The sequence below is a fragment of the Pteropus medius genome, unplaced genomic scaffold (assembly GCF_902729225.1).
Source record: "Pteropus medius unplaced genomic scaffold, Ma_sr-lr_union100, whole genome shotgun sequence".
NCBI lineage: Eukaryota > Metazoa > Chordata > Mammalia > Chiroptera > Pteropodidae > Pteropus > Pteropus medius.
The window spans coordinates 13718082-13732388 of NW_024352784.1; the positions used below are offsets into that span (position 1 = coordinate 13718082).

The 14307-nt window shown below is 38.1% G+C and overlaps 1 protein-coding gene across 1 annotated transcript in view; it reads left to right on the forward strand.

Moving 5' to 3' along the window:
- The window catches only part of CCDC81 (coiled-coil domain containing 81), a 33750-nt gene extending 20049 nt beyond the window's left edge, over positions 1–13701 (forward strand). Inside the window, exons 10-15 of the mRNA XM_039848334.1 lie at positions 575–679; positions 3586–3758; positions 4938–5016; positions 5248–5468; positions 11226–11351; positions 13560–13701. Of these exons, the coding sequence (XP_039704268.1) occupies positions 575–679; positions 3586–3758; positions 4938–5016; positions 5248–5468; positions 11226–11351; positions 13560–13701 (846 nt within the window). The remainder of the gene's footprint in view (positions 1–574; positions 680–3585; positions 3759–4937; positions 5017–5247; positions 5469–11225; positions 11352–13559) is intronic.
- The last annotated feature ends 606 nt before the right edge of the window (positions 13702–14307 follow it).

Genomic DNA, 14307 nt, shown 5'->3' on the forward strand with positions numbered 1-14307 from the left:
CGCTGGACTAAAACTTAGGTTGTGTCCAAGTTTTCACTATTAATAAAGAAAACTGGGATGAATATTCATGCAGCTAAATGTTCGCACATATCACTGATTTCCGCCCTCCCCACCTGCATAAGGACTGAGTTTTAAAGATGGAATTCCTGGATTTAGATGGCTTTGTTTTTGATTTCTGATAAAATAAAATCCTGGTCAAGGCTTTTTTCCTCCAAATTCATGGCTTATCTCAAGAAGCAAATAGAGAATGGCATCTTCACATTTGCACTATCCAGATTTCTGTGGTCTCCAATAATTGATTCTACTGCCCTTTCCTATATTTGTGATATCAAGTAACCACTTATGAAATCTTTTATTCCTTCTTAGTATCGCTGTAGAGGTGTTACCTAAAGTGCAAGAACAGGAAATAAAAAACCTTCCCAACCCACTTTTATAAATCTATGAAGATATCAGAAAGTACCACTGCCTCCAAAACACAAGCTTCTCCCTTGATTGGATTATTTTAATGTAATAGAATTAAAAATTTTAAAGGCTCTATTTCAATATGTTTTCTCCCCCCCTCCCCACCCCAAAGATGAGAAATCTGGCTATTAGAGAACAGAATCAAAAAAATGCTGCCTATAATCTTGGAGTTGCTGAAGCTATGCGAAGCCACAAGAATGAGAAACCTGAATTTTATGTAAGAGTCTTTTCAGAACTTCTATTGCCCCATCTGTGAATATTTAGATCTACTCTCTATTTTTCATGAAAAAATGGTAAGCCTGCAGAAAAGTTGTATAATTTTATTTGAGCCATAATTTTGAGGACATGCTTGGAAGTAGAACTCAATAGATTGAGAAATTGCTCCAGACGGTGGCAGTTTTGCAGCTTATTTTATACATTTAGAATCAAAGGAGAGAGTGTAAGGAAGGTTACATGAAATTCACTGGTGGTAGATTAAGGAAGCAGGAAAAAGCAAAGTGGGGAAGTTTCTAGGATAAAAAGCAAAATGGAGAAACACATACTTCTTTTACACTGGTGGGTACAGATAGTTAATAATTAACATTTACAGCACACAGAGAAGGTGTGTGGGGAGCAATATAGCAATGAAGGGTTCTGTGGCCTTGTGCTCTGGTGCTAGCAGCTGTGCCTTTGAGGAGTAGGAAAAGAAAATCACTCTGACATTTCAAAGGTATATTATTTAGATGCATAAGAATAAGGGACAGAGCTCACTTAAGGTAAAGATGAACCTTTGCTAAGCAAGCTATAGGCCTGGGACGTGACTACCTGCTATGGCCTGCCCAGTTGGAATTTGTGAGCAGACTTTCCTGTGTGGTTAACTTTTGGTCACTGAGTTTTGTAAGGCCTGCTTTGTGCTTTTCCCCCACCAACACCCCCCGAGCTTGACAGATTTAGTATATGGCCCCTTTTTTATTCACACTGTTTTGCAGGTTGTGCCATCTTTTTTAAGGAGCAGAGGTGAAAAGTGGGTCGTGCAAGTTCAAAGCTTCCTTTTAGGGCCGGAGTGGCCCAGTGTCTGCCTGCACACCGTTCATATTCACAATACATTTCCTATTAGTCACTTCGGTGCTTGTTAATGGTAGAAATTCTCAACCAGGACCTGGAATGGATGGTAGGGGACAGTATACCAAAGTTCTGTCCCAAGAGCAGCTTATCTAAAGGGAGAACCAGCGTCACCTGGGAGCTTGCTAGAAATGAAGAATCTAGGGCCCCACCCCAGAATGGGAATCTACGTTTGAATAAGATATTTAGGTGACCTGTAGGTGCATGAAAGTTTGAGGAGCTCAGTTTTAGACGAAGCTGGGCCACCTGCTTTGTCATCGAATTAATGTTTTCGATCATTAAGTGCCTACCTCGACTTCTGCCTGTATCTTTCTCCCTTCATCTCACTATCTAGGTGGTAGTCTGATACTCTGGACATAAATCTAATAAAATATATTGTCTTTATTCATCATCAAACATTTATTAATGAACTTCTATGTGCCGACCACTGTACTGGTGGCTAGGACTACAAAGATGAAGAAGACAAGGTTCCCTTCTAAAGAGATCTAAAGAAGATAGTGGGGGAGAAAGGTTTAAAGAGACAACAGTGTGGTATACTAAACGTTATGATAAATCTTTGAACAAGGCACTATGTGAGCAAAGAAGAGAGTCACTTAACCCAGACCAGAGATCTGGCAAGACTTCCTGGTAAATGGAATTTAGGTAAAGAAGTGAATGGAGGAAGAATCTTCTCAGCAGGGGCAGCAGGGTGAGAGGGAGGGAGAGCACGGTGCTTTCGAGATTTAGGCATGATCTCTCTTTCCTCTCAGATATAAATTCCACCTTACTATCTTCTCTTTGATATATCTGTAGACATCGTAAACTTTGAAAGACTAAAACAGAACTTTTGATTACCCTCCTCAACCTGTTCTTCTCTCAGCCTTCCCATTTTAGTAGGTGTCATCACCAGGCAGACGGTTGTACGTACCTCACGCCTAGGAGTGATTCCAGATTCCTCTTCCTCTGTCCAACCATCCTCAGGTCCAGTTGCCTTCCGGCATCTCTTCACGTCTCTTCATCGTCAATGTTACTCTCCTAGTTCGAGCCACTTTACAAGGCTGGACTTCTGCCAATACCCTCCCTTGTCATTTAGCCTTCTTGCCCTTCTATAATCTATTGTCCACGCAGTGGCCAAAGCAATCTTTCAAAACTATTAACCAAAACATATTGTTCTCCTGTTTAAAGTCATTAATAGCCTCCCATTTAATTAAAATTTAAACTTACCTTGTTCTAGCCGGTCCTATTAAATGGCCCCCCGATTCCCTCTTTGAGCTCATCTATTTCTACTTTCCCCTTGCTCACTATGCCTCAGTCACATGGACCTTCTTTCTTCTTATCAAACATGTCTGGCTTAATTCTGTCTAGTGTCTCGCACTTGCTGTTCCTTCTGTATAAGACACAGGTCTTTTGATATTTACAATGGAGGTGATTCGGTCATCTCCACTGAAAAACCTTCCCTAATAACCAACCAATTTAATCCTATTCCCACCCAGTCACTCACTATAATAAGGGCTTCAAATCACTTATCACTACCTTATATTATCTGATGTGTTATATACTTGTTCACTGTCTGTTTCCTGCAACAGAATGCAGGCTCAATGAGAGTGAGGCACTCTGCGGATCTCTGTTTTTGGTCACTGTTGAATCATCAGTGTCTAGAATAGCCAAGCCTAGAGTTGAGTGTTCACTTCTCCCTCTTCCTGCCTCCTCTCTGTCTTTGCTCACGCTTTTGCACTCACTCAGAATTCCTCCTCCTTTCCATCTCTGTGTGTTGTATGTTTAGGTCAGGACCTAGTTTATTAAGTCCTTTTCATCTCTCTCTCAGATAGTAGGCTTTGGTCAGTTCTGCTCAGATTTATCTTTGAGCACATTCACATTATTCTGTGGGTCCCTGCAACACTAACATTAATCAATGTGTTGAGGATTGGACAAATATCATAAATTAATACTTTCTTATTGATTTTAGTTTTTGGAATTATTACCTTTATTCTTTGTTGTTTTTTGGTGTTACAGAATAAATAAATTGCTTCTCTTTCTCTCTAGAAATCCTTCCTATTTGATAAACGGCCACTCAGTCCTGAGATTAATGCTTTAAGGCAAGAAGAATATTTCCAAAGTCTCCTGAAACAAATGGATAATAGACGGGAAAAAGAAAAAAAACAAAGACAAAATACAGAGTTGATGGACCACCTAGAACAAGTGCAACTCACAAAGGAGTGAGTCTGGCTAGCCACATTCTGAAAAACATTCAGAATTTTCATGCGAAACTTATTTTTATGTGGGATTGAATCAGCATCGACAGTTTAGCGCACTATAAACAACTGAGCAAATTAACCTAGTCTAAAGGCAGTACCATAACATAACATTTCATTAGAAAAATGAAAAAACCATCATTATTATAATTATCATTACAGCAATGATTGCCAAGCTATAATTACTTTAATTATAGAGTATCGTTTCGTATTGTTTTGTGATTACTAATATTGGTAGGTGGGGGAAGGAACTTGTCTTGAGTGTGGCATCTTTCCACGCTATTCCCAGGTGATCTCAAGGCAAAGCTGAGGTTTTATTGTAAGTCTGTAGGGGTGTCCTATGGAACCCAAGGGCAGGAATGTATGGGGACTAAAAAGCCACGGAATAAAAGCTTTCCTTCTTCTCATGCTCACAGCTCCTTAAATGACATTGTCTTTGTTCCAGCCCAAATGGGGATTAACGTTAGTCTCAACTGCAAATTTTCAGAAAAGAGAATCTGATTTGTCCTACTTGAGTCATCTGGGGCCCAAGGTAGGATCAGGGCCACAGAGTTCAAACATGCCTAAGGTGGCCACACCTCTGCTACTGAGGTGACAGAACAATAAAGGCAGCTACTCCGGTGTTAGAGAGACTCCTCAAACAAATAATGAGCTAGTTTCTATGACCAAATAAATGGCATTTCTATATAACATATATGTTCCATTATACTCACTTTGCAGATCATGTGGGTTCCCTGGAGGTTGCATATAATAGAATCATAATTTAAATAGAAGAGATCACTTTTCTTAAAAAGGGGTCTTATGATGAATTATTTTACAGAATGAATAGATACCTCCTGCTTCCTTGTCTAAGATTGTTTTAAAGTATGGGGGGAGGAGGAGTGCCTGTCTTAGCAGTAGTGCATTTGTACAATGTGGTTGGTCACCTGCTTATACTTGTCCTGTCTCTACTGTGTTCCATACATTGTCCATTAGCCTATGGATTCTAATTACTATTTTCTTTCTTAAAATGAAAGCTCCTAGAAGGAAATGTCAGTTTTTATTCACTAGGCTCTTATTCTTATTAATGCTTGATGTTAATCTGTATTACCAAAGACTCTGCCACAAACTTTACATTCACCTTCTCTTATCCTTAACTGCCAGACTTGCCTCACAAAGAGCCAAATATATAAAAGATAAGATGGAAGAAACACAGTGTTATAGGAGAGCTTTGGATGCACAGGTGAGGGAACAATTATTATTTTTAAAATTGTGCAGTGCTTCAATAACATTCTGAAATATGTATAAATACTTTAATGTTATGAATACCCTTATGTGTTATCCGTCTGGTGGTTTTTGAGGCCCCTGTTCCTTCCTCTAAGGTATTGGTGTTTTACTGTGCTACTACGGCCTTGTGCATAAAGTTTATTCCCTGGTATTATTGTAATTTGCATTATGTGTGTCCTTGTTTCAGATAAAGAACAAACCCCCACAACTGCCCATGTTTGAGGCAGACTCTTTTGAGCCCATCTTTGGTAAGAATGGGGGTGAGAATGTGGAGGAAAAGCGAAAGCGGGAAGAGAGTTACATGAAGCACCAGCTGGAGACAGCTGCTAGCCACAAGAGGAAAGCTATCCTGCACCAACTGTTGGACCAACAGTGGGATTTGCAGATGCTTCAGAGGACACAAGAAGAGTGAGAGACCCTAGATATTTCTTCTTCCTCCTCCATTTCTGGGACCCTTTGCATTTTTTGCAGAGATAATTGCAGCTTCTTCTTCTGCTTCTAACCCTTAGCTTCTCTAGTTGATCTCCTAAACTTGGAGTTAGGAGGGTTAAACTGTCACTTCCAAGCTGTATGACCTGGGCCAAATCACACATGGTGTCTTTGAGCCCTCTTTTCCTCATGTGAAAAATAAGGATAATTACATCTGCTCTACCTATCCTTACTATGAGAATTCAATAAGATTACGCATGTGGGAGCATTTTTGGAAACCGCAAAGCTCTGAACAAATAGGAACTGTGGTCTTTATCTGGTTCTTTCTCTTGCTTGAGCTCTGGTCATAGACCCCTTTTCTTGTATGGGTCAGACTTTATCTTCTGTTTCTATCTCCTTTACTGGTTATTCCAGATTCTCCCACTTCACTTGCCTTTTCCAGCTCCTGCCCTCTAGTCCATCTCAAGATGTGATCTTAGGTCTTCATGTGGCAAGTAGATGGTCACTTTCTTTCAGAGGGGATAATTTAGTTTGTGTGATTCGAATAGGCCTGCTAAAGTATTTTTTACTTGTTTTACTTTTTTTTCTTTAAACTTTTCTGCTTTTGATTAAAAAAAATAACAATTCATGCTGATTAAAATGTTAATTGGTGGAGAGGTTTTAGAAAAAGACTAGTAATCTCCCCTACCAAGTAGTCAGTGTTAAGGTTAATATGTAGCCTTCTACATTTTTTTTCCTATGTTTTACGAATATATTCAAACAATATGCACATGTATTTTTTCCTTCCAGTTTTGTAAATGAAAATGAGACCTATGAGTTCTTACACATCACTCTGCAACCCAGCCTTTCCTTAATCTTATAATGTATCATTAATTTATATCTATGCTAGTACCTGTATATGAAATTCACTCTTCTAATTTAATAACGGCATAATATCTATTTGTGGATTACTATAATTTAACTTTTGCGCTATTAATGAACATTCACTTTGTTTCCAGATATTTTGCTATAACAATTTTGCATTAAATATGTTCCATATATACTGGTTTTATATATAACATATTTTTTGTTTTGTTGTTGTTCCTATTGAATAAATTTCTAAAAGTTGGGTTGCTAGATCAAGTGGTGGCACATTTTTACTTACTCAAATTAAAAAATTTTTATTTTTCAATTACGGATAATATACAATATTATATTAGTTTCAAGTATAATGTATGGCACACTTTAAATATTACCAGATATTGATAGTTTGCTTTCAAAAAAGGTACAGCAGTTTGCTTCCACCAGCAGTCCTGTGAGAATATTAGTTGCTCCAACCCCACTTTATCTTTTTAGTTTCTATGCATTTAAATTAAACTGACTTTTTAACCTATTTTTTCAAAAATGATATAATAATGGCCAAAAAGCATATGAAAAGATACCCAGTATCATTAATCACTAGAGAAATGCAAAGCAAAACCACAATGATAGCTGCTCATAACAAATGGTTTCTGTAGTCTGTGAAATGTGCCCTGTGCAGATGAGGCTTATTCAAACCATCAGCTGTCATCGCTTGTACTGTTCAAAATACAGGTCGTCTAGCATTTAATTATATTTTTGCCTCTCTAAGAGATGTTTCATGTTTTATTGAATATTTACTTATATGAACCTGAGATATAGCAATTCTCCACTCCAGTGAATAAAGATGGCAGGGTAGGAAGGTGAGATTTAAAATGTTTTTTTATATAATACAATTTAATGATTTGATTCTAATCATTCATATAATGTGTGTATATATATATATATGTGTGTATATATATCTATCTCCTGGAGTGCCAACTCTATGGCACTCTGAATGGAGTAAGCAGTTAGCAAATTAATTGTTCATGTTTCCCCTGGAATTCATTTATGTAGATGTAGGAAGAAGCCGTTTACTATTTAAGATGTATATGTATATCAGTATATTGTATACAGATAAGGTGGCTATTTTTTTTCCTAGGGTCTTATGAAAAGAAAATATTTATACATTTGCAGAACAGTATTATAAGATTTCACAAATGCAAAGATAGAATGTGCTATTTTTTATCTTGGATTGTAGTATCTCTGGTTTGGTTGTCTTGTGAAATATCTAAATCAAGAACAATTATAGATTTTTCTTACAACCACATAGACCATAAAACATTTAACAAATATTTCTTTTAATTTTTAATTAAAAAAAAATTTTTATTATTAGTTTCAAGTATACAATACATTGGTTAGACATTTATATAGTTTATGAAACGATCCCCCGATTGCTCTTTCTCTCCCCTGGCCCTCCACCTGGCCAATACATTAATGCTGACTACATTCCCCATGCCGTGCTCTCCATCCCCATGCCCATCTATCAACTACAATACGTACTACTTTAACTCTTCACCCCTTTCTCCCAGCCCCCCAGGCCCCCTCCTTTCAAGGCTTCACCAGATTGTCCTCAATATTTGTGAATCAGTTTTGGGTTGTTTATTCTTTTCGTTCCTTAGATTCCATGTATAAGTGAAATCATATGGTATTTATGGTTTCTCTGTCTGACTTATTTCACTCTAGGTCCATCTATGTCATTGCAACTAGTAGGGTTTCATTTTTTTTAAATGACTAAGTAATATTCCATTGTATATATGAACCATAATTTCTTCATCCAATTGTCTATTGATAGACATTTAGTTTGCTTCCATATCTTGGCTATTATAAATAGTGTTGCCATGAACATAGATTTTTTACATAGATTTTTATGAATTATTGTTTTGGTTTTCTTTGGATAAATATCCAGAAGTCCAATTGTTGGGTCGAAAGGAATATCCATTTTTAATTTTTCGAGAAACCTCCAGACTGTTTTCCATAGTGGCTGCACCAATTTGCAATCCCACCAACAGTATATAAGGGTTCCCTTTTCTCCATATCTTCGCCAACACTTGTTGTTTTTTGATTTATTGATCATAGCCATTCTGACAGGTGTGAGGTGATATCTCATTGTGGTTTTAATTTGCATTTCTCTGATGATTAGTGACCTTGAGCATCTTTTCATATGTCTATAGGCCATCTGTAATCCTCTTTGGAGAAATATCTATTCAGGTCTTTTGCCCATTTTTTAATTGGATTGTTTGTTTTTTCATTGCTGAGTTGTATGAGCTCTTTACATATTTTGGATATTAACCCCTTATCAGATGTATCACAAGATGTATCATTGTCTTTTTATTTTGTCGATGATTTCCTTTGCTGTGCAAAAACTTTTTAGTTTGATAGTCTCATTTATTTATTTTTTCTTTTGTTTCCCTTGCCCAAAGAGATATGTCCAAAAAAAAAAAATTACTAGTAGCAATATCAGAGAGATTACTGCCTATGTTTTCTTCTAGAAGTTTTATGGTTTTGAGTCTTACATTTAAGTCTTTAATCCATTTTGAGTCTATTCTTGCATATGGTGTAAGAAGGTGGTTCAGTTTCATTTTTTTGCATGTATCTGTCCAATTTTCCCAGCATCATTTATTGAGGAGACTGTCTTTACCCCATTGTATATTCTTGCCTCCTTTGTTATATATTAAGTGAGCATATAGGTATGAATTTATTTCTGGGCTCTCTATTCTGTTCCAATGGTCAATATATCTGTTTTTTGAATAATTTAAAAGTTATCAACAAGTACTTTACTTTTAAACTATTCAAAAGATTAGAAAGGAAGAAAATTGTCTATTTAGTGGTAGACAAATCCATTAAAAGGCAAATATGATATGATGTAAAGGGGAAAAATGAAGGAAACTAAGATACAGAGAGAGAGAAACTACCTTACACTCATCAGGATGGCTACTATCAAAAAGCCAGAAAATAAGAAGTGTTGACAAGGGTATGGAGAAATAAGAACCCTGTGCACTATTGGTGGGAATGTAAAGTGGTTCAGCAATTATGGAAAACAGTATGGTGGTTCCTCAAAAAATTAAAAATATAATTACCATATGATTCAGTAATTCCCCTTCTAGTTGTATATCCAAAAGAATTGAAAGCAGGATCTTGAAGAGATATTTGCACACTAATGTTCATATCGGCATTATTCACAATAGCTGAGCAACAGATGAATGGAGTAACAAAATGTGCTATACACATACAATGAAATATTATCCAGCCTTAAAAAGGAAGGAAATTCTGACATGTCAAAACTTGGATAAACCTTGAAGACATTATACTAAGTGAAATGAGCAAGTCATAGAAAGACAAATATGTGATTCCACTTATATATAGTAGAGTAGTAAAATTCATGGAAACAAAGTAGAATGGTTGTTGCCAGAAATCAGGGGGAGGGAGAAGTAGGGAGTTGTTTAATAGGTAAAGAGTTTCATTTTTGCAAGGTGGCAAGAGTTCTGGATATTGGTTGCATGATGTTAATATACTTAATACTAAATAGCTGTACACTTAGAAGTGGTTAAGATGGTCAGTTTTATGTGTTTTTTACTATAATTTTAAAAACTGTGAAAAGAAAACAAGTTATAAAAAATACATATAATAGATACCAGTCATTGAGCTTCCATTGTGTGATAGGCATTGGCACTTTCTGTAAATTATTTCATTTAATCCTTATAATGACTTCATAATAGCTGTTAAACCAATGCTTGTTAGAGGAAAATGTGGCCCTGCTATTTTAGGGAAAGCGAACCAGCACAGAGCACATTATTGGTTTTCATTGAAGAGTCCTGACACCTAGTGGTGGTTGCTACTTGTGACACAAAGCCCTTCAGAGTGGGGTAAGTCAACAGTCACATTTAGTGAAGTCTCTTTTAGGTTTTATTGAGAACAGTAAGAGTTTCAGTTTGGCAAGAAATAGACATATAGAAATAATTTGAACCAGATTTAAGGTGATTTACAACAGCAATGACAACGTGTTTGGAGATCAGTAATAGAAGTACTTAACATTGGGACTACTGGGACATTGTACTTGAAGAGAGAGATATTGCAGTCACTTCTTTGAAGGATACGACCTTCACCAAACACTCCTTTTTTTGTTTGTTTGTTCTACCTTCTTCATAATGTTATTCTTGATTTTATTTTCTTTTGCCTAGTCACTTCCGTTTCTTTTCTCTTTTATATGCCTGTATACTTAGTCTTGTAAAATGCCTATAGCAATCACTAGGCTGATTACTGACAGCAGAAGGCTGGAATAAAAGGGAAAAAACATAAAGTATTGGAAATCCATTTGAGATGATTCTTCAGATCAGTTAAATTAGCCTGGAAGGAAATTAATGACTTTAAAGGCTGAATTTGCTAATTGGAAAAAGGTTTCAATCCTGCTAACTTAAACCAGGATTGAAGATGAAAGGTCCTAGATCCATAAATTTTTTAAGAGCTAGGAGTTTCACTATTTTTTTTGTTTTGTTTTGTTTTGTTTTGTTTTTTTACAGTGTTCATGTCTGTTAGTATATTGCAAAAGACTAGTGAACAAAACTGGAAAGTTTTTGTATAACTTGCAATAAAAGGAATGAGAGGTGGTGGTGGCACCTGGCAGGCCAGCCAGATTCCCCTCACAGTATACACTTATCCCAACAATAAACCTACCTTCCTGTAAAAATGGCTGGACAATAGAATGGTTGACCAAAAGGTCACCAAGGGAATGATATTCCCCAAGATCCCAACAAAGCCTCAGGTATGTCATCAACCAGAAAACTCCATTTGGGGGCTCCCAAGGTTGGTGCATGCCATTCCCAGTATTGCAAAGGAATCAGAGTATTCTTTTCTCTCTAGGCGCTTGGCAGATAGAAATGCTGAGCTGGAGCGTGTGAACAGAATGAACCAAAGCTTACAGGAGGATTGGGAAAAGAGCGCAGCAATGAAGAGGCAGCGAGACCTGGAGGAGAAGGCTTTCGAGCGGTAATATCTTATTTGAACCATAGGTTCTTTGCTTGTAAAGAAAATATCCTCCGCTCCTTTTTTACTTTCCTCTAATCCAGGGATGGCAAGTGCCAACTCCAGTCGATTAGTTGTGGCTACCTAGAGAACTTTGTGAAGAAAAGAATTTGGGTTCAGTTGGAAAAACTGCTATGATGTATTAGAAATGTCTATTATGAATATGGGGTTGGAGAATACTGTGTTGTATATTATATAGTTGCCATCCCTGCCCTAATCTTTGCCTCTGCATAGGGTGGCTTTATTTTCTTTTTGTGGAGGAAAGAGGGTGAGAATTCTCTTTAGAAATAACTAGAAGGAAATAAGAAGAGTGAGTTTCCATCTGAACACATCCAAGGCTTACAGAATGGTCATTTAAGAGCAGAGTTAATGGGTTGTGGGTAAGATTGGCAACTGGAAATATGAGAAGCCCATTATGGAACGAACCAAGAACATCCTCCTGAAATATATTATTATATCCCTGTCCTCTGTCCACAAGCTATCTATTTACAATTTAGAGTCAGGGATTCTACTCATGGCTTTGAAAATTAACACTGACTTTGGAGAGGCAGATAATATTTTTGACTTTTCTTATTTGTAAGATGGGGAAAGTAAACACTTGCCTGATTTATGTAACATAGGAGTTTGGGGGATCAAATAAAGAGGTGGAAAAGTATTTAAAAAATTAAAGCACTTTGTAAAATATGATTTAATAGAGTGTTAAAAACTTGAAGAAACAGACCAAGCCTATAAAATCAAATGTTATTAAAACTGAATATACTAAAATAATATTTTAAATTGCCAATTATCAACTAATTTTTATCATAGGTAAAATTTGTTATAATGTGTCTTGATATGTAACTTTCTCTTTCCTTTTAGATTTTCTTTTAAGGCATTTCTCACCTGTCTTTCTAATGGGCGAACTCCATATTTTGCGACAATGACAGTATGAGGGATGACATGAGAAATTGGTTCCAAAGGGGAAGAGGGGTGGTTTGGATGAGGAAAGGAAAGGGGACTTGGGGATTTCAAGCCATTTTCTCAGTGTTGGAAGTGTTGAGGGAAGCAGGTAAAAGGTAGTGACATTAATGCCAGGGAGATTTCAGTTGGATTTCAGAAGTCTTGGCTAACATGGTGATCAAGGACAGCGGAGACAGAGGAAATAACCTTGAATGGCAGGATGACAGAGCTGCTCCCAGGACATGGCAGAGCAGACCTAGTCCCTGAAGGCCTAGGCCAGCGTGGGCAGGGACTCCAGCAGGCAGAAGGCAGAAAGAAGGAATTGATTGGTATTAAAAAGAAAACGAAGCAAAAGCAAAAACAAGATTTAAATGTATGTAGTTAGCACCCGAGACTCTGTATCATTATCAAAGCAAGCCAGGTAGGTCTTCCCCTGCCCATTACCAGGATTGTTCTTTTTCCTTTTAAAGTTGTTCTTGATGCTCCTTTTTATAGAAGTCCACCCATGTAGAAATTTTGATAGGGTGAGGAAACATGCTGGGCCCTGTCCTGAATAATCAAGAAAAATCACTGAAGCAGAAATCAGTCACTGCCATCCCTTCGTCTCTGCTTTGAGCCTCTTTTGTCCTCTTCATCTCCATTCCCTCTCCTGCCCCATGACTGTCCAGAGGCCTCTGGCCTCCTGAAACTTTTCACTGCAAGTCTACTCTTAATTGGCTACTGGGGTGTTAACTGTTAACCAGCAGCTTAATGACCTGATCTCTCGCTCAAACACTGTCTCCTGGGAGCCTACCAGGTAAAAGTGCATGCACATGGCAAAGCAGCAAACACAGAGGCTTTGGAGCCACCATTCGCTGGCTGTGCGACCTTGGGCAAGTTACTGTTCTCTGAGGACTTGGGTGGGTGTGTCTGGGAAGTGGAGCTGGGATCAGACTGTTGCGAAGGCACCAAAGTCAGAGCCTTTTATTTACTGGGGAACAAGGAGATAGTGGAGGTTTGGAAGCGGGAGAGGACAAGCTGAACTGGGGTGAACTGCAGGTAGCAGCGTAGAGCGGGAGAGACTGCAAGTGGGAGATGACAGGTGGCTGGTAAATGCTGGAGGGCGGGGACAAGCGATACCTTTCCTTTTTATCCCTTCCAAGGTCGCTTCCACAGCACTGGCTTCCCAGCTAGGCCCCCAGCAAGGATCCAGGGCACACCTACTAATGACTGCTTTTCCTGGCCTCTCCTCAGGGCCTCAGACAAGCTCTTCCTCCTGGACCAGTGTGAGAAGTATCGGCGCTGCAAGCAGTGCCAGAGGAGAACCTCCAACGAGGGAGGGAGCAACCTGTGGCCTCTGAACAAGTACCTGCGTGGCTCCCGGTTCTTTGTGTAAAACCCAAAGTTTGGACCTGCTTTTCCTGGGGAAAATTTTTACTTTTTTGCTGTTTGGGGATGATGGTGAAGCTAAATGTTTGTACTTTAGAGGAAAAAGTTTATTGTGCAGTTTTGGTGCTTTCTGGAGATTGCTTTTTAATTGCTTAATAAATTCACATAGACAGGTTCTCCCTCGTCTTCCTCCCACCCACAGAATCCTGCTTCCATCAGGGCTGGGGATGGGACCCACCCCTGCCAATCCTTCTGTGATTTTTAGTGAGAAAATATATCTTTTCTTTATCTATAATGAATGATGTTCTAATAAATATTTTCTATGTGCCTGACTATGTATAACAATTCATAATGGTAAATTTTACCAGCCCTCCCTCAGCCCTGGATTTTTCCAGAGGACTGTACGTTTGAACATCCCAGAATAGGTTAGGCGACTTCCCTCAGTTGATCAGAGTAACACTTCCTGAGTTTTCTGGCTGATGACATGCCTGAGACTTTGTTGGGACCGTGGGGGATATCATTCCCTTGTTGAACTTCTGGTCAGCCATTCCATTGTCCAGCCATTTTTACACCAGGAAGGTAGGTTTACTGTTGGGATAAGTATGTACTGTGA